The sequence below is a fragment of the Cicer arietinum genome, chromosome 3, assembly GCF_000331145.2.
Source record: "Cicer arietinum cultivar CDC Frontier isolate Library 1 chromosome 3, Cicar.CDCFrontier_v2.0, whole genome shotgun sequence".
Taxonomy (NCBI): Eukaryota; Viridiplantae; Streptophyta; class Magnoliopsida; order Fabales; family Fabaceae; genus Cicer; species Cicer arietinum.
Window position 1 is genome coordinate 75,121,111 of NC_021162.2, and position 25,899 is coordinate 75,147,009.

General features: G+C 28.4%; 2 protein-coding genes and 1 non-coding gene across 7 annotated transcripts; 1 reads left to right on the top strand and 2 right to left on the bottom strand.

Annotated features, from left to right (window-relative positions):
• The first annotated feature begins 1,868 nt into the window (after positions 1-1,868).
• Positions 1,869-1,950, top strand: TRNAS-UGA (transfer RNA serine (anticodon UGA)). Its single transcript has one exon. It is a non-coding gene; the product is annotated as a tRNA-Ser (tRNA).
• Positions 1,951-3,969: 2,019 nt separating this feature from the next.
• Positions 3,970-5,378, bottom strand: LOC101513255 (uncharacterized). Its single transcript, XM_004494589.4, has one exon. The coding sequence runs from the start codon at positions 5,376-5,378 to the stop codon at positions 4,524-4,526; it is 855 nt and encodes a 284-aa protein (XP_004494646.1). The 3' UTR covers positions 3,970-4,523.
• LOC101513585 (sugar transporter ERD6-like 5) lies at positions 3,970-17,639 on the bottom strand. 5 transcript variants are annotated; one of them, XM_012714170.3, is made up of 18 exons: positions 11,268-11,566; positions 11,106-11,168; positions 10,940-11,029; positions 10,792-10,851; positions 10,618-10,683; positions 10,452-10,517; positions 10,053-10,128; positions 9,903-9,967; positions 9,503-9,595; positions 9,314-9,394; positions 9,152-9,236; positions 8,905-8,948; positions 8,723-8,785; positions 8,511-8,570; positions 8,368-8,421; positions 8,195-8,254; positions 7,987-8,101; positions 3,970-7,657 (listed from the first exon to the last, which is right to left on the bottom strand). In XM_012714170.3, exons 1-18 carry the CDS (start codon positions 11,415-11,417, stop codon positions 7,527-7,529), a joined length of 1,422 nt encoding a protein of 473 aa, XP_012569624.1. In that variant the 5' UTR covers positions 11,418-11,566; the 3' UTR covers positions 3,970-7,526. The 5 variants fall into 5 exon arrangements, with proteins under 5 accessions (XP_012569624.1, XP_027188395.1, XP_073221766.1 ...); XM_004494590.4 differs by lacking the exons at positions 3,970-7,657; positions 7,987-8,101; positions 8,195-8,254; ... (13 more) ...; positions 11,106-11,168; positions 11,268-11,566 and adding exons at positions 12,283-12,686; positions 13,126-13,240; positions 13,334-13,393; ... (13 more) ...; positions 17,081-17,143; positions 17,279-17,621; XM_027332594.2 differs by lacking the exon at positions 8,511-8,570 and having other exon boundaries at positions 11,268-11,567.
• Between the last annotated feature and the right edge of the window lie 8,260 nt (positions 17,640-25,899).

Consider the following 25,899-nt stretch of genomic DNA (forward strand, 5'->3'; position numbering starts at 1 on the left):
CTTAATTGAGCTTATGTCTATAACTGTGTTATTAGTGTAAAAATGATTATGAAAAAAAAAAAACCATTTGTTTTATTTATGCATGTAATGCCATTCCATAAGTGCATCACATAGTTGCAAAGTCTATAGTGCTTGTAAGAACGCGACTTTTTTTCTAATATCAACGTCACATGTTTTTTGTAAAATGTACTTTTAATATTTTTTATACAAGAACAAAACTTGTATAACCCTTACAGCATTCTGTGTTCTCCTATAGAGTTGGACATGTGGAGAGGCAGATATTGGGTTTTAGTGTTTTATATTTTTTATTTCGACCGGTAGTGATGTGTATTTAGATGATCTATAAGTTACAGAGTATAAGTCAAAAATTTGCCCTTTCTATAAGTTACAAAGTATATAAATATTTCTTTCACTAATTAATACCTAAAATTGCAAAAAGTTACTAATTTATATACATGAAAATGGAATTGCAGGATAGTCACCACTAATAACAATCACCACTAATAACAAACTCTCATCTCGTTTACTTATTCGCAATGATTAGATTAATGAAAATAAATAGAATGAACAAGATTTCAGTGAATTCACAATAGTTATTGTATTGTTTAAAACAACAACTTTTGTTTCCTTCTCTCTATTTAATTAATATGAGATTAACATATTGTTTGGTTCGAATGATTGAGGTAGAAACGACACTTTGATTTAGAAGAAAACGAAATAAAGTTTAATGAAGAAAATGATTAATTTATTTTTTATACTATTGTAATCTGTCATGTTACTTTTCCCTTCTCTACAAACTATTGCACTAAACATTAAAAATTCTTAATTTCTCCATGTGAAACACTTGATTCCTCCAAAATGAACAACTCATTGTAAAGAATAAAGTGAATAATATCAATTAGTGATGATTAAATTAATGATTGATGTTATATACACATGTATGACTAATCATAGAATAGTTAAAATATCAACTATTGATTTACATCAGCAATTTCTCACTTTAGAGTTTAGATAAGCCAAATTCATGAAACACTATCTAAATCAATGTGTTAATAATACCACGGTAGTTGGTTAAAATGGAAGTGAACTACATAACTGCAAAATATCTTTACCGGTAATGCTCTAATTTTGAATCTATATGTTATCATTCTAAGAAAAGCGGTGCCTATGATAATTCCCAATTAAAGGGGAGAAATTGTTAATTACTAATTTCTTAGCATTATATTCAAACAATAACATAAAAACCCTATATCTTTTATTCTATTTCATTTTGTTTGTGATTAAATATAAATAATTATTTTTCAAAAAAATTAAATTAAATAATTATTTAAATCAAATAACTACATGTATACTTAAAAAAATTTAAAATTATATATTCATAAATAGTTAAATATTTATAAGCTTTGACTATTTCTATGGTTTGTTATTTAATATTTATTAGTAAATTTTTTTTTTCTTAAAAGAAATAGTAAATTTTACGATAGTTGAGTTAAGATTTAATAACTACCCGTAGATATTTAAAGTAACTACTTTTAAAGAGTGTAATTCTCATTATTATATTCGAATTTGTAACTCAAATTTTTTTTTTAAAGAACCATTAAATTGGAAATGCTCTACTCTTATTACTTTAGTACGATATACCCATCGAACAAAAAATCTACAATTTGTAAAAAAATATCTCTCAATATTATTTTATTATTATATCTAAATTTTGACATAAATAATTACTATTTAATATTCTTTTTTAAAGCTTACACTAGCAACTTTTAGCAAATAAATAAGAGAAGCCATTCTGCTCGAAATTCAGCGACCAAAATTTATGTAACTAAATAGGTCATATTAATTTGGTTAAAAGAGTTAAACAAATCGTCGATATGTCCGAGTGGTTAAGGAGACAGACTTGAAATCTGTTGGGCTACGCCCGCGCAGGTTCGAACCCTGCTGTCGACGTTTTTTCTCTGGAAAACAACTTTCTTTTTTTTCAACAAAATATTATTTCGTTTAATCAAATACACTAAGTAATAGTCAATCAAATTAGATGAGACACTTTATTTATATTTTTTTCTTTCACTAAAGAATTATACGTCAATAGATTCTCTACACCGCCATTACCTCAAGCCAATTGAAATTGATTTTACATTTGGCAATGTCTTATAACATAATAATAATAAATTATTATGAGTTTCAATATCTTCAAAATGTAATAAACAACATTGTTGATTAATGTATCTGAAAAATCCTTTTTGCCAAAGATTCACTCTAATTGCAATTATTCTTTGTAATAATTTTCAATCAAACTTACAATTTTGAAGGAATATTTGAGTGTCGAAATCTCTTGACAACTAACATAAAGTTGTTGTCAAAATCAGCATCTAAATACAAATATGACATCTCCGAACAACATAATTTTATCGAAAAATTCTTGTGATTTTGATGTCCAACACAGAACACCACTTTCACAAGGCTTACATGTGACATTTTCAATTGAAAACCGTAAGTTTTTCAGCAAAAATAACATCGATATCACTTAAAGTTCTTACTCACATCAAATTTCATATCCATTTATTATTCACTCAAACTCTCATGTTTGTTAATGAACCATTTCGTGCAATAGATAATAAGAATAGATGTAGGAAGTGGAAACTATGTTTTTAAAGGTTAGTCTCCTAATCATAAATCGTTTTAAAAAAATTATATATTCCCTACTAATCTTCTTACTAAGTTTACAAACCAATTAACATCAGATTCATTAATTATTTCAGTTACATGATATCTCGCCATCACAACGAATCAAATTGTCTAATGTTTGATCTCATTCAAACCGACCAATTTATTCACAACTAGACCATATCTATAGTGTATAAGTTCATGCCAAATACCACTAGTCTTTGTGACACACCTTCACTTGTCTCTATTGGGACATTGTTGGAAGGATTAAATAAATTTTTATTACTTATAAAATTTCACAATTTTATTTTTACTCTTTGTAAAAAAATTCATCAACTTTTAGTTCTTAAAAAAATTTCATTCATTTTTAGTCGTTGATTTTAATTTAACTATTATCTATCCTTAAAATTTTTGAATAAACTTTTTATTAATATTTAAGACAATATAAGAAATTTAGAATTTTTAACAAACGATAAATTAAATATGAATTTTTAAGCGTCAGAAGATTAAAAATTCATGTTTAATTCATCATTTGTTAAAAAATTCTAAATTTTTGCAAGGTAGTTGTTAAACAAGTCTTAAATATTAATAAAAAAAAATTCAAAATTTTAGAAAATACAAAATAGTTAAATTAAAATCAAAGACTTAAAATAAAAATAAAATAAAAAATTAAGAGACTAAAATTAATAAAAAAATATTTATAAACACTAAAAATAAAATAATAAAATTTTATAAGAACTGAAATTTATTTAACCTTTTTAGAATATAACACAACTCTTTATGTGAACCATCATAATGGCATAACTTAACTCTCCCAATAATTTACTAATGAGATGTCTCACATATTCACAAATGTGTCTATTAGAAAAGCTAAGTTACTCAGACAAAAAAAAAAGAGTAAGTCACTATCATTCTTGGGTTGCTTGATTGATTTAATTTTTAATGTATTGATCAGAGTTACTTTCTAAAAATCTAAACAAATGTGTTTGTCTGCTTCTGATTTTTTTTAATGTGCATTGCATTTGCTACGAAAATCCTAATGATAGCACCCCCCACAGGCAGCACTACAACTGCGACTAGCCAACCAAGTATCCATCATTAACGATTTTCAACCAGCCATCTTAATTTGAATATGTCTCTCTCAAATTCTTTTTCCAATTTGACTAGTACACACACTTCCATTGACCTCAAACATTTAATTATTGCTTTTATTTTGTGAATAATTTAATTATTGTTTGAGAAGACGCCAAAACATATTTAACCAATAGATCAAAATTGTCCCTCTCACATTCAACATATATTTAATATCAATGTAACAAAAGTCATCTCAATCAGTTCATAAAAAATATTTACATAGACAGCCCTTTGAGCAAACTTCAATTGTCTAAGCAAATTAACCAAAAAGAACACATCATAGTATGTTCAATTTTTATTTTCCTCTCTAATATAAATAATAATAGTTCAAAATTTGGTAAACTAATACAGTAGAAACTCTCAAGTTTTCATTTGCTAGCTTACATAACTTCACCTCCACTATATATATATGTGTCTCCCTTTTTGTTGCATGTTGTTTATGGCTTCACTTTTTGTTAGTGTCATTTTCCAACAAGGAAACAACACCGCATAGCATCGAACCAACCTTTGTCGTCTCCACTGTGTTTGTTAGCTAGAAGCTGAATAATATCAATAATAAATATAAATAATTTATTTACATTTAATGTACACGCAAGAGTCAACAACACATTAAGGCCACAATTTTCCAACGAATCATTCACGGAATCAGTTTCCCCTTCTGTCCCTTTCAATGAAAATTGGAAACATAACCGCCACGTGTACTTCCAACAGTATCATCATGATCACACAATGCTGATTCCACACATTCTCATATGGTTTCCATGGACACCATGCTCATGTTGATTCACCATTTCATGACACCTCCTTAATCCTTCATTGCTACTACTTCCCACTACCATCGCCATTTTTACCCTATCTTCTTCTTCTTCTTGCAATTCTTCTTCTTCTTCTTCTTCTTGCGATTCTTCTTCTTCTTGCAATTCTTCTTGATCTGGTATTAGATGCAATGTCAACCGTCCATCATGTCTCGAAGCATGAAGAATCTCCGGCCGATGTATTCTTACTTCCGTCAATTCTAACCTACCGTCTTTTCTCACCGGCCGGAGATAAAAACACGGTTTACCGTTCCGATTCAACGACGAAAGCGGCGGTGGAAACGATCTCATCAAATTCCCTCTGTTTTCACATCTCTTCATCATCATCTTGTTCCTCCAAATCTCATCATTATCATTAATCACCTTCACGCTATCATCAATCACATCCATTCCATCAGAACTCTCGAATCCGAGACTTTCCGTGCAAGACGTCAAACCGCCAACGTCGCCGGCGACGAATCCGATCTTCGGCGGAGGAAAATTAATTTCGCTGATTCCGGTGATAGTACTAGGGTTTGAATTCAAATTTAACATCGTGGATTGAAGAACATTCGAAAACCTATCAGATTTATTGAGTAAGAGAGATAAACCAGAAATTAAAGAGCGGTGAGATTGAGTATGAGTAGTGGTGGTTGTGAAATTCAAGAGAGAGTGAATATTTTTCTTGAACGTGTTAATAACTGAAGGAAGAACAAAAGAAAGAGAGAAAGAAAGAATAATAGGAATAGGGTAATACAAAAAAATAGTTGTATCTGTATTCATAGTTTTGTTTGTGTGTGTATGAAAAGGAAGAGGGAAAAGAAGAGGTGAAGGGTGTTATATAGTAAGGATGAATCATTGATGGGGTGGCAATAGCAATTTCAGGGTGAGGTGGAACTTTGTTAAGAGATATGAGCTGGAATTTCAATTTAATGAATTTATGTGGATGGGTCATGGGTGGATTAATAGAGCAAACGGTGCCGGGTCCCACGTTGGATTATAATGATTGTGACTTTTTATCCTATAAGTAGGATTTTTATTTGTTATTAATCTGTTTTACTTCTATGGGTTAAATTTAACTGTAACATCAACTTCTTAATCTCTTTATCTTTTTTACTAGTACCTATCAAGTTGGCTTACATGACTCGGAGAAAATTTGACTATTTCAAGGTACACGTGTGTAGATAGAGCTTCTTGTTTGTTTGTTTGTTTAGGGATAGAACTATTTCTTTTTTCTAAATCTAAAATGGAATTTTGGATATTCTTGTGCTATTTGATTTTACAATATACAATAACAAATAGAAAATAATTAGGATTATGAAACCATTATTAGGAAGGAAATGAGTTAAGTTGATTATAAAAAAAAATTAAAAGATTTTACATGGGTTTTAAATATTTTAAAAAATTATTAATGGTTGAAGTGCGTGCAGTATATTATCATAAAACAATACAATACAAACTATACACAAATCATCAATTGAGTGATTACTTTTTAATTACATGAGTTATATTCACGGAAAAGATGAAAAAAATTAGAGTGTAAAATTAGTTTATTGACATAGTTTAAATTAAGTGAAATTTATTCTCTAAATATATATATTTAGAGAATAAATTTCATCCTAATTAAACTACAGATTAATAAAATATATATATTTTTTAATTAATATTTGTTGTTCCAAAACTGAAAGGGCTTGAGTTGGCACACGTTTGTTCTTACTCCTCCAAGTCTTTCGGAATGGATAATAAACGGACGGGAGTTCTTTCTTTTAATAAAGAAGGAGTTCATAACTGATGGGCTTCTAAAGAGAAAACACAGTCATTCTTTTTAAGGGTTTAATGGAGGGTGAGTGAGGGATAGAGCTGTCAAAAAAAGTCTTTTAACTATTGGGTTTTTTAATATTTTTTTTATTAAATTCTTAATATTAGGTCTTTATAAAAATGATTTTTTTTAAATTTCGACCCATTATTTCATAAGGTTTAAGAGAGAGCTCAGGGGTTTATAGGCCCTCAATATTTTGATAATATTGAAAAAATTTTTTGAAAAATTTTTGAAATTTATTTTTTTAGAAAAAAAATTTGTGAGAAAAATAAATAAAAATTCTCGAAAAAAATTGATTTTTTTTTCAAATAAAAAAAAATTCAAAAAAAATCGAAATTATCGGTGAAAAAATCAAAACAAATTATTTCTAGAAAAAAATAAAAAAAAAATTGTCAAAATTTAAAAAAAAAAAAAATCGATTTTTTTTAAAACGTTAGGCCACTAAACTCACAAAATTTTAGGGTGCTGGGGTTTACTTTTTGGGGTCTTTTAAATTATAAAATTTTTTGACCCCTCCAACATATGTGTTGAGGCCAATAATTAAGAGGCTTATCAAATTGACAGCTCTAATTAGAGTATATCGTTTTACACAACCATAAAGATTTGCTAATTATTTTGTGATGATATGATAGAATATAGACATGAGAGAATTTGATGATGTGCTTGTGTCCTTCATAATGCATAACATAATATATTGGTAAAAAATATATAATAATATATTATCAAAATTACCCCTGTACACAATAATACAATTTTTTGAAATAATTTCTAATATGTTTTATTAATTTCAATTTTTGTTATAATTTTACTATGAAGTTTTTAAATTAAAATTTGAATTTTTATTTATTTCATTAGAATTTTTTGTAATTTTTGTTATTTTATTAAAAAAATATATATTTTCTACCGCAACTGTTTACTTCCTTCAATGAGGTTGAATTTATAGCAACTGGTTGTGCAGGTTCAACCAAACCCATTGTTTGTATATCATAAATAAATGGACAAGTTGTTTACCTAAACCTTTATGCACCATCTATCATATACTACCATTTTGAAAGAATTATTATTACGTGGATTTATTATGCATGCAATTCTGTTACAGGTTCATGCCAAATTCAGCTCTTTGTTGGATATGGATTCAGAGATGCTTGAACTTCTTCTAGCGTACGCCCCTTGGTCTCTGGTACTATTTTTGCTACAAATAGTATAGTGAGGCCACATATGCTAGAGAATATGAAGAAAGTTCCTGCCCAAAAATAACACATTCCTTATTAATTAACTTATTCTACACTTAATAAGCATTCCCTATTTTTGGTGATCTTATACAGTCATTTTGATCCTAAAAGGCTTAGATATAGTCTTTGAACGTATCTAAATTACAAAAATGTACTTGCATTATCTTATGTTAGTAATTTGATGGACCAAAGTCATTAACAAAAACAAAAGACACATACGAAAAACATATTTGAGAAACAAATTTTCTAACGAGAGACATATTCGGAGATGTTTTTATAATTTTGATTAATCACGTTACTATAGTGACAACACGTGACACAAGAGTAAATGGCAACCTACCTGTTGAACTCCAACCCATGAGGAAGTTAAAAGTATATGATATAATCCAAGAACACAACCAATGAACAAAGGTTAAAAAGCTTCCAGCAGAACCCTTCACATTGATGGGAAATATCTGATAAAAAAATTATTATCCAGTCACAAGATGAGGACTTATTTTGATCTAAATTTTCATATAGTGTGTCTAGGAATGGAAAGAGCATACTACCTCAGACATTATAACCCATGGTATTCCTCCCATGCCAAGTGAGAAAGATCCTGTATATACCTGCTTTTTATGATAATAACTACTAAATGGTGGAAATGAATATTGTTTATTGTAACTAACTTTCAAATCTCTAATATGAAATGCAGTGAAGAGAATTTTGGTAAAATCATTACCAATACACCAACGAGTGCCAGAATAGGACTGAATTCCTTCCATTTATGCAAGTCCTGAATATTGCAAGTGAAACAATCGATTGATTTAGAAATATGTGATGTGAAAAACAACCTAACAGAGAATATTTTATTAACCAGAGGACCTGCAAAAAGAATGATAGGGATGCAAGGAAGCATCCTAAGCATGTTCCTGATGCAGAGATCTGTGTTATAAATGTTAACATTTTGGATTCAGAATTTACAGAATAATATGAAATGTTATGTAGCACCGACACTTTATATTGAAAGCGTGTTCGAGTGTTAGACATAAATTGTGCCAGATGAAATGGAAGGCACAAAAGGTCAACTGTTTTACCAGTAAAAGCGGTCGTCTTCCAGATTTATCCATCAAAATTACTCCCAAAGCTGTCATTGGGATCTATGAAGACAGAAATTACTTAATAGCGTGAAAAGACTCAATAAAATTGGCATCTATCTCGTCGTAATCATCGTTAAGAAGACAGCAACAAATAAATTTATATGAAGAGAATTAAGAACCTGAACAGTAACCATTGCTATTGTTCCAATACTTTGGGAAAACCCTGTGATGGACAAGAATGTTCACTTTCATGAGAATTATGTTATAAATCTTATTTCTTTTAGGTTTTTATACTAAGTATAACTCATCGTTTTAAAATTGACTCATAAAGTGAGGGTGTTACTCTTCATAAACTATTTTTTAGACTTTATGTTTTTGCAACGTACGACTTAGGTTTTTCTCGGTATAAACAAAACCAGCACGTACCAGCAGAGACAAATATGGAACTTGCATAAAAAGCAATGCCGTTAACCCCTCCAAACTGTTGTAGTATTATCAGGCCAACTCCTACCTAACAATGTAATTAAATATCATAAGAGTCTGCAAGATTTTAAGATGAGACGCACGAATAGAGCTTAGAAATCTTACAGTAATTGACTTCAAATACTGCAATTGAAATAATGCAATAATGCTAGCTTCTGTTTGCTGCTGAAAGGCTTCTGTAAAGTCCTACAAAAAATTCAGTGTGTAAACTATGTCATACTTTTGGTTTCTTGCTTCCTAGTTAAATTATAACATACAAGTCAACACTCTAATGAACAAAAGCTTATTATATACTCTAATTTCAGTGGCCTCTTGAGAAACATCAGCATTCTTCCCCCTAAGGTGCTGTAAAGCATATTCACTCCTTTCCATGCGACCAACCTTTGCCTGCAGAAGATTGCAACAATCACTTATTTGTGATAAGTTTGTCTAATGATGTGTTTTGACTCCATCAATGAGGTGTCAGTACACTGGTAAAAGTTTGATTTTATAACCTTAAGGGACGGAGTTCAAATTTCATTATTTACATTTGTAAAATGACTATTAGCGTCAGTTTAATTAATAATAATTATCTCCTTCTCCAATTTTAAAAAAATGTTTTGACTTCAATTATTTGACAAAAATGATGAAAAAATTCAGTTGCTTGTTTGGATTGTGACCAACACTAAACCTATAGCAGCTGAGAAAAACTCACCAGCCACCTAGGAGACTCGGGAATAAAGGATAGACTCAGAAGTTGTGCAAGACATGGAAAAGTTCCTGAAATAAAGAAAGAAAAAGCTTAGTTAATGCAAAGCCTTGTTAATTTCATTTTGTAAAAAAAGAAAACCAGAAAGAACATTACCTACTAGAGCCAAAGCCCTCCAATTTAAGTATGCTCCAACAAGATAAGTTAATGATACCCCACAACAAATCATCAGCTGTCATGATCATTCCAAATAAGGGATTTAAAATAAGCCTAAATGTATCATATGTAAAACATAGGTGGTAAGTCACACAATAAGAGTGACATGATATTGAGACTTTATAACATATAGTATTGTTTAACTAATTTGTTGGACTCAAGTGGTTACTGAACTTGAGTCAAGGTCGAATTGATCAGGAGTTCCCGAGTTCAAACCTTGGCTAGAGCAATCTTTGGTCAAGTCTTACTTACCTCTCGACTGAATTCCAAATTAACAAGACCTTTTTTTCCTGAGAATCGGAGGTTTAAGACAAAAAAGATATAATAGTATGGTTTCACCTGATGAATTGCAGTGAATCCCCCTCGAAGATCCTTGGGTGTTATCTCAGCTATATAAACCGGTACCTACTATGGAAAGGGAACTACTCATTTGTATTTTGTTGGGGTGATTGAGTATGATTTGAATAGTAATTATGACAAAATAGGAATCAAAACAATTAAGTACCACAAAAGATAGAAGGCCCATTCCACATCCTAACAATAGTCTTCCAACATAAAGCCACCAAGCAACCTTCAAACAAAAACAAGAGAGGGTGTATTGAGAAAAACTCAAGTTCCAGATTGAAAAGAGATAAGACTTGAAAATAGTTTATAAAGAGTGACACTTCTCAGTTCTCACCTTTGAGAATGCTATGATAAGCCATCCCAAGATGCAGCATAGCTCAGAGAACCCCATGGCCTATAACATCAAATTGAAAGAACAATAAATAAGAAAAAATGTAGTCATGTTTTGAGAAATATATACACATGGAATCGGAGAAACTTACAACTCGACGACCTGCATAATCTGCTATACTACCACTTACAATGGCTCCAATCATTGCTCCAATTGTGAGTATTGAACCAAAAATGGAATACTGCATAAATACAACTAGTTTGATTTAGAGAATCAAAACATGTGATTCAAACATTCAACAAAATTTCAGTTAAAACCTCAGCTACGCTAAGATTGAGTTCATCAGTGATTCCAGATTGAGCAGGAGATGAATAACCCACCTGCAAAATGAGACAGTGACAGTATTCTGAACTGAGTTCTGAATTATCATAAATTTGTTAAACTACACCCCCCAAAAAATGGTGTAAATAGTAACTTACAGCAGAGCCAAAAACATAAGAACCAGAGACAGCAACAAGAGTGGTAAGTAAAAGAAGAATAGTTGGTACAGAACTAGAAATTCTTCTGCTACTGGAAGAAAGCAGCAGAGGAGTTGAAAATTCTGTTGGTTCAGTGCTTTTAGTTTCCATCAGAATCTACACTCAGAAGCAGGAACTAAGCTACTACACAGAGCTTGTGTTTTTTTTATTACAGAAGGAAATGAGAAGAAAAATGAGTGTATAGAAAATTTATGATTGGTGGTAGTAATGAATGATGTGATGTGTGTGTGTGTGTGCGTAATCTGAAATGATTGGTATTGGTTTTATATGAGATGGCACGTTTTTACACTAGAAATATTTGTTGGATACGTGAGAGGATCCATACACCAACTATTCATGAATATATTTTGTAAAATCATGAATGAATGAAAAATCAGTTGTTGGTAATGATAAAACATTGAGCTCAATTACCATGTATTGAAGTTATTTTACTCTAAAAATAAAGAATACAATTTATTATAGGAATGTAAAATTCGATGAATCATTATGACCAATAACAGGAGGAATGATTATAAGTCAAAGGAGAAAAATTGTTTTGTAATTTGGTTTCACCTTAGTAAACAGATATCACAGTAAAATTTTATATTAGAGATCTTAATATTCAATTTAACTTAATTTATTAAAGTTATTGTATTAGATGATCAATTACTTTTGCTACACAAATGATTTTCAAATTTTTTAGGTGATAAAGATTTTCAAATTTTTTAAATCTATAAAAAAAATTCATCCAAATAGATAACAAATCCATCTACTGTAAAAAAATTTGGCAACATACTCGTGAAGTTTAACAAGGAGAATTATTGTATAAAGTCACAGTCGTATAAATTTTTATCATCAAATTCTTAGTTATTTTTTTTGGTCTTAAATTCTTAGTTTTTTTTAATATACACAACAAAGACCATCAAAATTTGTAGAGGAGAGTTGATATTATTTTGTGGGGGACTTTTGAATAGAGTTATTGCAAGGAAAAATATTATACAATATAATTTACACACAAACAAATTGAGTACAATATTAAAGATTCAAAACTACATATAATAGTCTTGTCTTAACAACCCCATTCCCCAAAAGAATCTAGAAAAACAACTGAAGATATTTTGGTATATTTACCTATTTCTAAGGATTTGTAAATCATGGACTATTGCAATAATTATTGTGAGACTTGCCAAATGCAATTTTTCTACTTTCTGAAAATTTCTAACTGTGTTTATCATACATGGAATGGAATTCATCTCTTTGTTGAATTAGAATTCAAAGAAGCTTGAATTTCTTCTAGTGTACGTCCCTTGGTCTCAGGAACTAGTTTTGCTACAAAAAGAACAGTGAAGCCACATATGACAGCGAATCCAAAGAAAGTTCCTGGCCAAACATAACATAATAAAAAGGTTAAATTCATTCAGAAATTAAGTAAATTGACTTTTCATTACAGAAATGCTAACTAGTGCCTTAACTAATCAAATATAAAAAATTTGTCTTGAAAGTGGTGTATTCAACAACTACAAAGTTTTAAACAAAAGCTTTAACACAGTTTTTATTTTTGGATTTCTTAACAAGTGTTCTAAAGGTACGTGTTAACAAGACCTAAAATTGACATTATAAAATTGTTTTATATAGTCACCAAATCAGAAATTTAATTACTATGTACTGGGAGAGTTAATAATTTTACACGTATCAGATCACATAAGAAATAGTATTACAATGTGACATGATGTTGACCCTATGCTTTATCTTTTTTAGGGAATGAAAAGGTATTAAGTAGGAAGCGAGGAATATCAAGATTAAAAACAAACATACATACCTGTTGAACTCCAAGTCATGAGGAAGTTAAAAGTATATGATACAATCCAAGAACACAACCAGTTAATCAAGGTTACTAAGCTTCCAGCAGAGCCCTTCACGTTAATAGGAAATATCTGAAAAATAAAATATAACCATTCATCATGCTGAGTATTTATTATATTTGGATTTTTATTTTCATGAGTTCAAGCATATTAAGACAAGGTTACCTCAGACATTATAACCCAGGGAATTGCTCCTATGCCTAGCGAGTAAGATCCAACATAGACCTAGCCAATAACAAAAATTAAAAAGAGAATTATACATTGTCAATAGATTCAAGTCTTAAAATGAAGGAAAATACAAGGCCAGTGAAATAATCAAACAGAATGAGGCACATCATCAAAGTTTTAGCGAGAATTCAAGAATTTTATTAGATATGCTAAAAATTCTAATAGTATTGTACAATTGACTCAAGATTTTAAGGACCCATAAAACAGAGCTTGAATTTAAAGTTAAACTTACAGTGTTACAGTATTTATAAAAAAATATCAAAGAAAATTATATGGCGGGCTGGCCCGCCAAACCCAGTCGTACAGGGCTAGGCTTTGGCAGTGTTTTCACAGCCCGAATTTAAATAGGACTTTTTCATTCAGCCTGATGAAGCCAAAACCCTAAACAGTTCGGGTAACCCATTTTGAAAGCTCTAGATTTAACACTACAGTCCAATATTCAACGTATATGGGGATGACTGCAGAAGCATTACCAGTACGCCAACAAGCGCCAGAACAGGACTGACTTCCTTCCATTTATGCATGTCCTGCATAAGACAAGTGTAACTATTCTTAGTAATAATTCATCAGAATAACATTTGTTAGAGAGTATATATTGTAGTATCAAAAGAACCTGCAAGAAGAATGATAGGGCTGCGAGAAAGCATCCTAAGCAAGTTCCCACTGCAGACAACTGTATAATAGTCAAAATTTCGGATTCAGAATTTACGAAATGCTGCAAAATAAGGAATAAAAGTTCAAACTTATTACCAGTAAAAGTGGTCGTCTTCCAGATTTATCCATCAAAAATACTCCTAAAGTTGTCATTGGGATCTACAAACACAAATGTTGAAATTGTGTGAAGACTGAAGAGACTCATGAGTCAGCAATGAAGGGTGAATTATCATTCATCGTCTTATACAGAATTACACTAATATAAATGATGAAATTGTGTGAAATGAATGAAGAACCTTAACAGCAACCATTGCTATAGTTCCAATACTCTCCGAGAACCCTGTCATAGATGCAAAAAATTACAGTCGTATAAATCATGCATGAATCTAATAATCTCACATTCATCTTCTTAAAATTTTTCATATAAGTAATAGTAATAGTAGAATTAGCATAGAAAAGAACCTTCACATACCAGCAGAGATAAATATAGAATTTGCATAGAAAACAATGCCATTAATCCCTCCAAACTGTTGTAGTATCATCAAGCCAACCCCTACCTAAACAAAGTAACTGAATATCATAAGAGTCTGCAAAAAAAAAAAAAAAGATATGCTGCATGAATAGGATTAATTTAGAAAGCTCACTGTAAGTGACTTCAAATATTGCATTTGAAATAAGCCAATAATGCTGGCCTCTGTTTGCTGCTGAAGGGCTTCTGTATAATCCTACAAATAAAAGTACAATTCATAAAGATGATATATACTAATCCATTTGGTTTCTTCCTTTTGCAACCCAAGAGTATCATTCTAATGAAAAAAAGTAATTAGTTATATACTCTGATTTCATTGGCCTCTTTATAAACATCAGCATTCTTCCCCCTAAGGCGCTGTAAAGAAGAATCACTCTCCTTCAAGCGGCCAACCTTTGCCTGCAGAAGATCAAAAGTATCACTTGATGACATGTCTTGACTCCAAGACAAAATAATTGATGAAAAAATTTCATCTGTTTGAACAACTCACCAGCCACCTAGGAGAATCAGGAATAAAGGGAAGACTCAGAAGCTGTACAAGACATGGAATAATTCCTGAGATAAAGACGAAAAGGATGAGAGTTACATCAAACACTTTGGTTGTGTTTGTGAAAAGAACACCAGAAAGAAGAATGTTACCTATTAGAGCTAAAATCCTCCAATTCGCGTATGCTCCAATAAGATAAGTTAATGACATCCCACAGCAGATCATTAACTGTCAAAATAATACCAAATATAGATTTAAAATGTGCCTTTACTTGATCTAATGACATATGCAAAATACAAGGTACACAAAATAAAGAGTGAATTGATATTATATCATTACTACTATATTGCTTCACCTGATGAACTGTGGTGAAACCACCTCGAAGATTCTTGGGTGTTATTTCTGCTATATAAACTGGTACCTATTATGCAAAGGGAACTATTTATTTGTATTGTTCCGGTGAGTGAATATCAATTTAATTGCAATTATGATAACAATTAAGACGTTGTGAAAATTACCACATAAGATAGCAGGCCAATCCCACATCCTACCAACAGTCTTCCAATGTAAAGCCACCAAACATCCTTCAATCAAGCACCACCAAAGGTTAAATATCAACAACTAAACTTGTGGAAACCACTGGAAATAAGTAACATTCAACTGATAGAATCATAGTGGTCCAGATTCTGTATCCCAGATTTATTTATCTGCTTCATAACGTTTTAAGCGGAAAAACGGCAACTCAACAGCAATTTGGTCGTAATCTTGATTAAGAACTAATAGCATAAGCACTTATCATATAAGTATATTTATGTATAAGTTATTTCTCTAACAAAAGATAAAATAAAGTTAAACTGTTTTATTTAAACTATAAGCTATTTTCATAACTTATCTTAGAGAGATATAAGTTGTTTCCATAAGCTCTCCTAAATTGTCTCACAAGTTCTTATGTCAATAAATAAGTCAAATCAAACAGGCCAAATAAGCTTCGTAGTTAATCTACGGGGTGTACAAATATGTCATTATGTCTACATGATAAATATGCCCCTTCTATTTTGTACATGACATTGATGCCCCCCTCAATTACACTCATAGAAGCTTGTCATTTAAACAAACCTAAGGAGAGGGGAGTGCAATTTCTTCGACAAATAAAGGTGGTGGTGAGTATTTGTTTTTAAAAAATAGAAAAGGGCTGTGTATAGCATGTCTCAGGGAAACTAAGTGCATTTTCTCTTGATAATATCATGGCTTTTACCTAAATTTTTCAATAGTTAAAATAAATAAATCCTTCCCATGGAAGTCCTTCCCCCCTTCTATGGAATAAATATTATATCTACATGTTAAATAAGATGAATTATCATTAATTAAAGTGGTATTATAATGACAATTTTACAATTGTCTTTGTGAGGATTTGAACTCTGTCTATTGATGTTATACGGTCAAGTTTTTACCATTGAGTTCACACCTCATGGAAAATAAACTTATGGGCATAAACTAAAAACATGTGATTGTTTCTATAAATTTGCTCAAACGGATCAAACAAACTGTAAGCAACCAACATAAAGAAAACGATGGAATTGGGGAATGAAGTGGAAGAAATGAATGGCAAACCTTAGAGAATGTTATGGCAAGCCATCCCAAGATGCAGAATAGCTGTGAGAATCCCATGGCCTGCTCAGCATAACGCAGAAGAACCAAATTTAATTAACATGGAAGACAACAAAATTAATTCGGTAAATAAAAAAATAAATGAAGACAACAACATTCAATTTAAAATAATAAAATGCAGCCACAGTTTGAGAAATTTGTATGAAAAAAAATGTCAGTAAAACTTACAAGACGACGACCAACATAATCTGCTATTGTACCACTCACAATGGCACCAATCATAGCACCAATTGTCAATATCGAACCAAACATTGAAAACTGCATAAGCACAAAGAGTTTGACTCATCAAGAATACATGAATGTTACAAAAACAAAAAAAATAACTGTTCACATTCAAAATTCAAACCTGAGCCACACTGAGATTGAGGTCAATCATGATTCTAGATTGAGTAGGGGAAGAATAGCCGATCTGAAAAATGAACGATGATTAAGAATTCTAATTATTAAGAATAGCTATTGAATGAGTTTGTTAGAGTTAGTTAGCTTTGATTAGTTAATTTATCTATACATAAAGCTCATATAAGAAAAATGGTAAAGAAGCTACCGCAGTTCCAAAAACATAAGAACCAAAAACAGCAACAAGAGTGGTGAGAGTGAGAGTAGGTGGTGGTAGAGAAGAAGTTGTTGCGTTATGTTGCCTCGGTTTGTGTTCCTCAAAGGAGTCATCGTTATCATCATGCCGTTGTGAATCAACGTTACCTCTGAATAAAAGAGGATTTGAAAATTCGGTAGTTTTAGTGTCCATGATTTATGGTTGGAAGGAAGGAGTAAGGAGATTCAGATATTAGATTAGTATATGTATGAATGAATGAATAAATGAGGCGTTGACCAGAAATTGAAAATTGCAAGTGGGAGATTTTGGATATTGTTGTTTGAAATTGAAGAAATGACGCATTCTAAGGCTGCGCTGGATGGGCGTCGATATCTACAAATCGCATGTGACACGTAACTATCTTGTCGCTGTGCGGCGCCGTGCACGGTTTCCCCGTGTTCAAAACTATTCTAGACTTTAAAATATCACTATTTTCATCCCTCCACGTTAACCATAGCTCGTTGCATCAAATTTAATTAAGTTATCGCATAAATATAATAATTGAAAATAATAAAGATGTTATTTTATCAAATTATACAATATTCACTATCGATAGATTTTTGTTATTATTAATATAAAGGATAATAATATGTTAAAAATTATACAATATTCACTATCGATAAATTTTTGTTATTATTAATATAAAGTATAATGATATTTTAAAAATTATTTATGTTAAAAAGTAGTATATAAAAAATATAAAGTAACAATTGAAAATTATGAATAATATTTATTTTAAAATAATTTTTTTATTAAAATATTGCTCACTGCAAAATAAAATGAATAATTCTTGTTAATTTTTTATTAAATGTGATTGATTTTCAAAACGTTGAATTCACTTATTGTATTTAATGACAAAAGTGAGAGTTAAAAAAAGTGTTCCTAATTTTTTTTTAATAACCTTAAAGTTAAACTATTTTTGATGAGTCAATACAATTTTTTATGAGTACCTTAAATTAAACTATTACTGTTATTATTCTTTTCTCTAAACTAAATAGAAATGGAACTATAAATAATAATTTTTAAAATATTATTAATTAATTAATTTAGTCTCTTATTTATTTTAAAAATTAGAAAGAATAACTTTTTCAATGATAAATTTAATAGATTAAATATAGTCTAGATGATTAAATCATCAACATTCATTGTTTACACTTATTTTCAACGGTTATAATATTATTTGTGAAGTCAAAATTTTAAATTATTAGTCACTCGAATTATGAATTCAACTAGTTCAATTTTAATTAACTTTAATTTTTATAGTTTAAATACTAAATTAGAAATATATTAATCATTTAGGACCAAATTGAATGTTGGCTTTTTTTTTATCCAATGGTCAAAGGAAAAAAATTAGAGACTAATCTTTTAAAATATGATTATCTATCTAAAGGGTGATTTCTTTTATCAAATATTTTTTTTATATGTATGGTAAAAATCAAACTCTCAAAGTGCTGAAGAGACCTATGACATGTGCACACTATGATAATATTGAGACCATATTTTTATGACATCCTTTAAAATCTTATAAACTCTTAAAGTTATTTTAAATCTTATAAAATTATTAAAATTAAGTTGTGAATTTCACATAAAATTAAGAAGTTAAATAGTGTGAAGTAGAAAAATAAAAGTTTTATTAAAAATGTAATTAATAATAAATAGACAGTTCAATTTCATTTGATTTTTAATATTTTTATTGAAATTCAAACCAAACACATAATTAATAGTTGTGTTCTGTTTGATTCAATATGATTGAGATTTATACTTAAAAATATATGGTTGATTTGGTAACATTTTTCAACAATCAATTAATTAAAAAATTATCTTCTATGAATTATTTTAATAAATATATATATATATATATATATTTCATTATTAGAGTATCTTTTGGATGTTTTATAACTAAAAATTTAAAAAATATTATAATGCATTAATTATAATTTATTTATAAATCATCAACGGAAATAATATTTATCAATAATCAATTAATTAAAATCAATTAGTCAAGGGAGAAAAAAAAATTTAAAATATAATAAAATAATTTTAATTTATTGTAAAAATCATCAACAAAAACAAATTTATTTTATTAATATTATATTTTTTAAAATATCTTCCCGATAAAATTTTGAAAAAGGCTATATTATAGTTGTTATAATTTACTTCGTAAAACTATAAACAAAACAAATGTATCGGAATCCAGCTATTGGTATGCAGTCCCTTTTCTAGCTAGAACTAAAAACAATATTAATTCCCAAAATATTTTGCTACTACGGACCAAAATGTAGTCTCAACATGATTATTTAATTTGCCTCTATGCTTACATTTTTATATAAGATTGCATCAAGCAGCCAATATATCTGTTATCATGATTTTGATTTGCTCCCCTTCTATTGGGCCTGCTATTTTTAATGAAACTACCCCTCAGACTTGTCTTTAGAGATTGTCCTTTAGCATATACAATTTTTTTCCTTTCAAATTGAGGATATCAAAATATACTTTTATAAGACTTTTTGAAGTGTAGGATCCCAAAATAGACTACATTCTTTTGAAAGTCTTATGGAATTGTCCAATTCTATTGTTATTTCATTTAATTCATTAATGTTAGTTTTCAGTTATTTTTATAAAAAAGTCGAGTTCAATTTTTTTTATATTAATATTAATTAAAAATATTTAAATTAATAGTTTAAGTTGTAATACTATTAAGTATAATTAAAATAATAATATGTGAGCTAAAATTGTGAGAAAGTGTCGTATTTAACATTCCAATTCAATAAGAATTTTATTCGTTAATATCGTGGTGATAGTTCAAATTAGACGTCACAATATAACACGCATTTGTAAATACTCACTCGAATTTATCCCGACTTAAGAAAAATCTATTTTGATAGCAGGTTTTTTTCAAAATTAAAATTTAGTATCTATTTTGATAGCAGGTTTTTTTCAAAATTAAAATTTAGTAGCGAATTTGAAGGCGTTGATAATCATTTCACTGGTAAAATTATTACTCTTTTATTTTTTTTATATACATGGATTTATTCATTTCATTCAATAGTTTTCTATATGTTACAAATTTCAATTTCCACTCTACAAAATATAAATATGATTTTAACATATTTAATTAGCTTTAATTGCAGTTTTAATTTTCTTATTTTTACCGATTCATGAAAATTGGTCCACTTATTTTAAAATTTGACAACTTTGGTTTCTCATTTTGATTTTTTAGTTAAAAAATAACGATGTGACATGTTTTAACTAATGTGACATATGATATCATGATGTAGAATGATTAACACTCATATAATCGCAATAAAACTATCTGAAAATGTAATTTTCAACTTCAGAATTTTTTTTTTATTTTTATAATTTAACTAAGGTGTCTATATATCATTAAATTGTATGCTATATCATTTAAATTTCAAACCCAACAAAAAATGGAAGCGAATGCATATTTATTTGATTAATAGGGAGCGGGGTGGGAAGACAAAACTCAATTTGAATCGCTTCGTTGTCATAACTAGCTCAAACTAGTATCCACCAATGTTAATATCGTCGTCAATGTTTGACAACGAGTTGAGTCGATTTTGTCTCTTCCGCCTTTATCCCGACTAATTAACCTCTATCCCAACTAATTAGAGAAAATTCACACACCATGTTTTTTGTTGGGGTCTGAAATTTAGATTGAAGTAACACAATAGTTGACTTAATGATTAAAGAGATGAGATATTTTGTGTTAATATTTTAAGTAATTTGTATTTGTCTAATATCATTAGAATATTTGTTGTCTCTGGCAACACTTTTTTAAGCAACATGTATAAAGTGTTGTTTAAAAGTGAATAAAACAACATTTTATATCTGTTGTCATTATTGTTCTTGCAACACCGTATAAATGTTTCATAAAATATTTATGAGAATATTTTTTTGTGTTTTTTCAAATGTTGTTAAAAAACAAAAATGTTGTAGTGTATGTATTTCATGTATCAGTAGTTTGAGAATGACATAAAGTATTTTGCTAATGGGTATCGTGTAATATAATTTGTATTTTGCTAATGTGTATATCCAAAATCTAAACAAGAATTTGATACGCCTAGAGTTGTAAATAGGAAGTATAACCCAAAATTTTATATGACCAATATATTTGACAACATTTCTTGTTGGAAGCTAGAATTACAAACCACAATGATACCCCATAATTATAAACCAGTGGTGGATAATGGTGGACAAGGAAGGATAGAAATCAACCATCAATGGAGGGGAAATGTATGGTTTCAAATAACACAATTGTTTATTATGTATATTTGTGTGACTTTTACTTTTTCTTAAATTTTGGTCTTTAAATATTTCATTTTTTTCATGTGTTATTATGTTTCTCAAATTTTGATATTCATATTTTCATTTTCATTGAATCAAAGTTGCAGCTAACAGTTGCTAGGGGATTTCGTTTGAGTCAAAGACTAATATAACAATGTTCAATACTTTCAAAAACTGAATGATTTATCATACTCTATTCCTAAAAAGAAACCACCAGCTAATTGACATTCTTTGCAATTAATTTTTTTCATGATTATACTTTCTCAGTTCCCTTATGATTCCTTAGTCCTCCCTATCATAATATAAATAAATAAATAGTGAATGTATTTTGGTTCATATACATATATATTTAAATAATTTTTGTTTATATTATGAAATGGCGGGAGTGAAAATTATGGATATATTAAAAAAAATTGTTAAAGTAATAAATTTATTTAAAATGTGTATTTTTTATAATTTATCTATACAATAAAATAGAGAACAAGTTTTTACATTTTTTAATATTAGATTAAATAGAGGTATTTTAAAAAAATAAATCAATCATGTATATTAATCTTTGTGAAGAGATTTATATTGATGGAAAAAAAATTATAACGAGAGATGAAGGGGTGGAGTAATACTTATCTTACTTTAAGGGTTTTGAAGTGACTTGTGGAGGCCAATGACACGTCAGTAGAAGATTGTCATTGTTATCTACATTTTTGTTGAGAGCTGTAAGCAATAATGTATACGATGTCCTTTAATATACCCCATGTCTCGTAATGCCGTCACTACTATTAATTGCAACTTTGATTATTATTATTTAATATAATCTTAATTATTTTTAATTGTACTATTATTTAATTAATAGCTAATAATATGTAATTCGATAAGTATATATACATTACTCTTAAATTATTATTTTTATTTTATTTTTTAGTTATATTATTTAATTAATAATATACACATCTCATAAATTATTATTTTTTATGTATATCGGTGATAATGATAATACATAACGATTAAAAAGAATATTTAATAAATCATTATTCATTAATCTAAATTATTTTTTTATGTTTTTTTATTTGCGTGAAATAATTGATTACAATAATTTAGGTGTGACATAGAGTAATATTTGTATATATTATTTTAAATTATTAAATTGAAGTATCTTTCATAATTTAAATATTGAAATATTTAATATTATTATGATTGAAGAGATTTTTAAGATTAGTAAAAAATACTTTTTAAGAGAATATAATATTATTAATTTATAGATTAATCCATTTGGACGTTTTAGGAAGTAGTGAAAATAATTTAAGTAAAACTTCAGTTTTGTAAAATATGAGTTCGATCTATTTTAAAAATATAATATATGGGTCTTTTTTATTATTTGTCACGGGTTCATTTTTAAAATATATTATAAACATTTTTAAAAGTCTGTCAAAGTCAAAAAATCAGTTCAAAAGTGTATTTCTCTATTTTTATTTACAAAAACTTTGTATCACTTAAGTAATTAATGATGTATATATATAGTTTTATAATAAACAAACAAACTATTATATCAATAAATTTAAATTTTATTTTAATATTTAATACAACTTTTTTTTGGAGAATTTAATATTACATAACAAACTATTAGTGATATATACAATTAGATAATAATAAATGGTGTATAAAAAGTCAAAAAATTTATTGTGTTGCGAACATTTTATTTTTATAAAATTTCAATTCTTTTTAAAAATCAAAATGTTCAGAATACAATTAAGTTTCAAACTTGAGTAAAAAAAATATGTTTCAATTTTTTTTAAAATTAATAAATTCATATTAATTTTATTTTCAATTAACATCCATTTAAAAAGAAAGTTTTTAATAAAATAATAGAAGAACTGAATGGAATATCGGTGGTGGTGTTAAGGCAATTTTTTGTGGCGGTTCTTTCTTTTCGATTAATTTTTCTTGTAGTGGTTAAAAGCTAAAGCAAAATGGATTCTCTTATGTCTTGGTATCATTTTGGAGTTTATCTTTTTAACTCCTCTAACGATATCTTGTTTAGATGCCCTATGTGCTTGTATGTAAATTGTTTTCGTTATTCATGATATTTCTTATGATATGAATGACCATTTTCATTTTTTATTTATATATATAGTTTTGCTTCTTAAAAAATAATTTTGATTACACAATTAACTTTATACAATTTATTGATCTCGATTATTAATTTAAATCAAACGGTAAAAATACTCTGTATCGTAATATATACCAGCGTATAATTTAAGTCTATTAAAGTGATATGGTATTAATTTGTATTCCAACAAAAGACAATTTGTAATTAGTGCGGAAGGATATGATGGATTTACAACAGGATAAAATGACCCTAAAATATCTTCATGTTAGTACGAAACATAATAAATAATTGGTAAGTGTACCATGGATCAATTGCCATCAAGAAGAAAAAGTGCACTCCAAATGCAACTTCCGAGGCAAGAGGTTGGTCCATATGGAATAATGTCGACAAAAATATCTAATTATTGACTAACATACGGAGCTTCTGTTCTAGTTGTGCTTGTAGTAGTTGATAATAGAAGGAAAATAGACAAGATGTGGCTTTGTACTATCGCATGAATTATGCCTCGACTCAACTTGTTGGAATCCAACAACACCATGCAACCAAACCATACCTATCGATGTTCCCCTCTTACGTGGGGTGTGTGTGATTTCTCACACTTTTAAATGTATTATGTTTCATTCGACAGAGGATGAATTTTAACAACAATAAATCAATTTTTTTCATTATTTTATTATTTAATGTGATATAAATTCTAAATAAATATTTTTTCCTTAAAATTTCACCACGTTTAGAAGAGAATTAGATTCATGACCATTTTACTTCTATAGAATCTTTACGCTCTTCTTCAAAAAATTATGATTGAATAAATAAATTGCTTCTCAAAATTATAAATAATTATCAAAAGAGTCTTTGATTTTTGTGAATGAACAAACACATTCTTAAAATTATAAATTATTACTCTATTAACTTCTATCGTTAGAAATTATAATACGACACATTTAATAAACATATCATAGTATACATTGATTTTACATCAATAACAAACTCGTTGTAGATTGATTTTTCAGTGAAATTTAAACCATATTATAAGACAAATTTATACCATATTAAAAATTTGTCATTTAAGAGACTTATATTTCATAGTAATATTAATACTTTGTGTCATAACATTAATGTGAGATAAAGATAAATAATATTGATACAACTATTCTAAATTATACTTATAATAATTTCAATGACCGATTTATTTATTCCCTTAAAAAATTAAATCATACAAGTTAAATTTAAAGTGATTTTATCTTTTATTTCCACAATAAATAATCCATTTGCAAAATATTATCTAAAAATAAATTATTTTTCCAATACATTTTTATCAAATTATATATTTAATTAATACTATTTATATCAATTTTATTAATATCAATAATATATAATATTTTTTTTATTTCATTTATATATATTTAATCCAATATGAAATGGACGCAGTAAGTTGGTTGTGTTTGTTTTGGTGACTCACAGTGACTCACAATCAAACAGAAAGTAACACAATATGAAATGAATGTGTCTAAATGGTGTGACATGCGAGCATTCCTCCAATGAAACTGAGTGTTGTGATAACTAACCTGTAAAGTGATGGGATGGGATGGATAGTACACAAAGAGACAGCTCGTGCTTACTAGCTAGCTGCAACCAATATCACACTAATGCCTCTTCCTCTTCAATTCAAAACATTGCCCTCCTCAATCTTCCACCTTCCCTTCTGACACGTATACAAATACTCCTATAATGTACTCACAACTATATTCTGACTAAACCAACTCTTGTAGGCCCTCCTATCCATTCCTTACCCTTCTACCCTTTTATTATTAAAAATGGATGGACCTCATTTAGTTAAACATTTTATAAAATAATGTGTCAGATTTATTGCTATTATATAAATATATAAGAGGTACTTCAAAAATTTAAATATATTATTTTATTTAATAATTTAATATAAATAATAAATTTTATTAATTTATTTTCATGATTTTAATATAATATAATAATCAAACATAATAAAATTTATATAAACGTCCTGGAATGCAATTTGTAGGATTCATATATTCAATAAAAATATTTGATTTAAAGATTGTATTAATTAAATCTATCGTTTATATTAAATTATTAAGTGAAATAATTTATCACATAATTATTTTTTGAGTTAATAAAATATTACTTATTT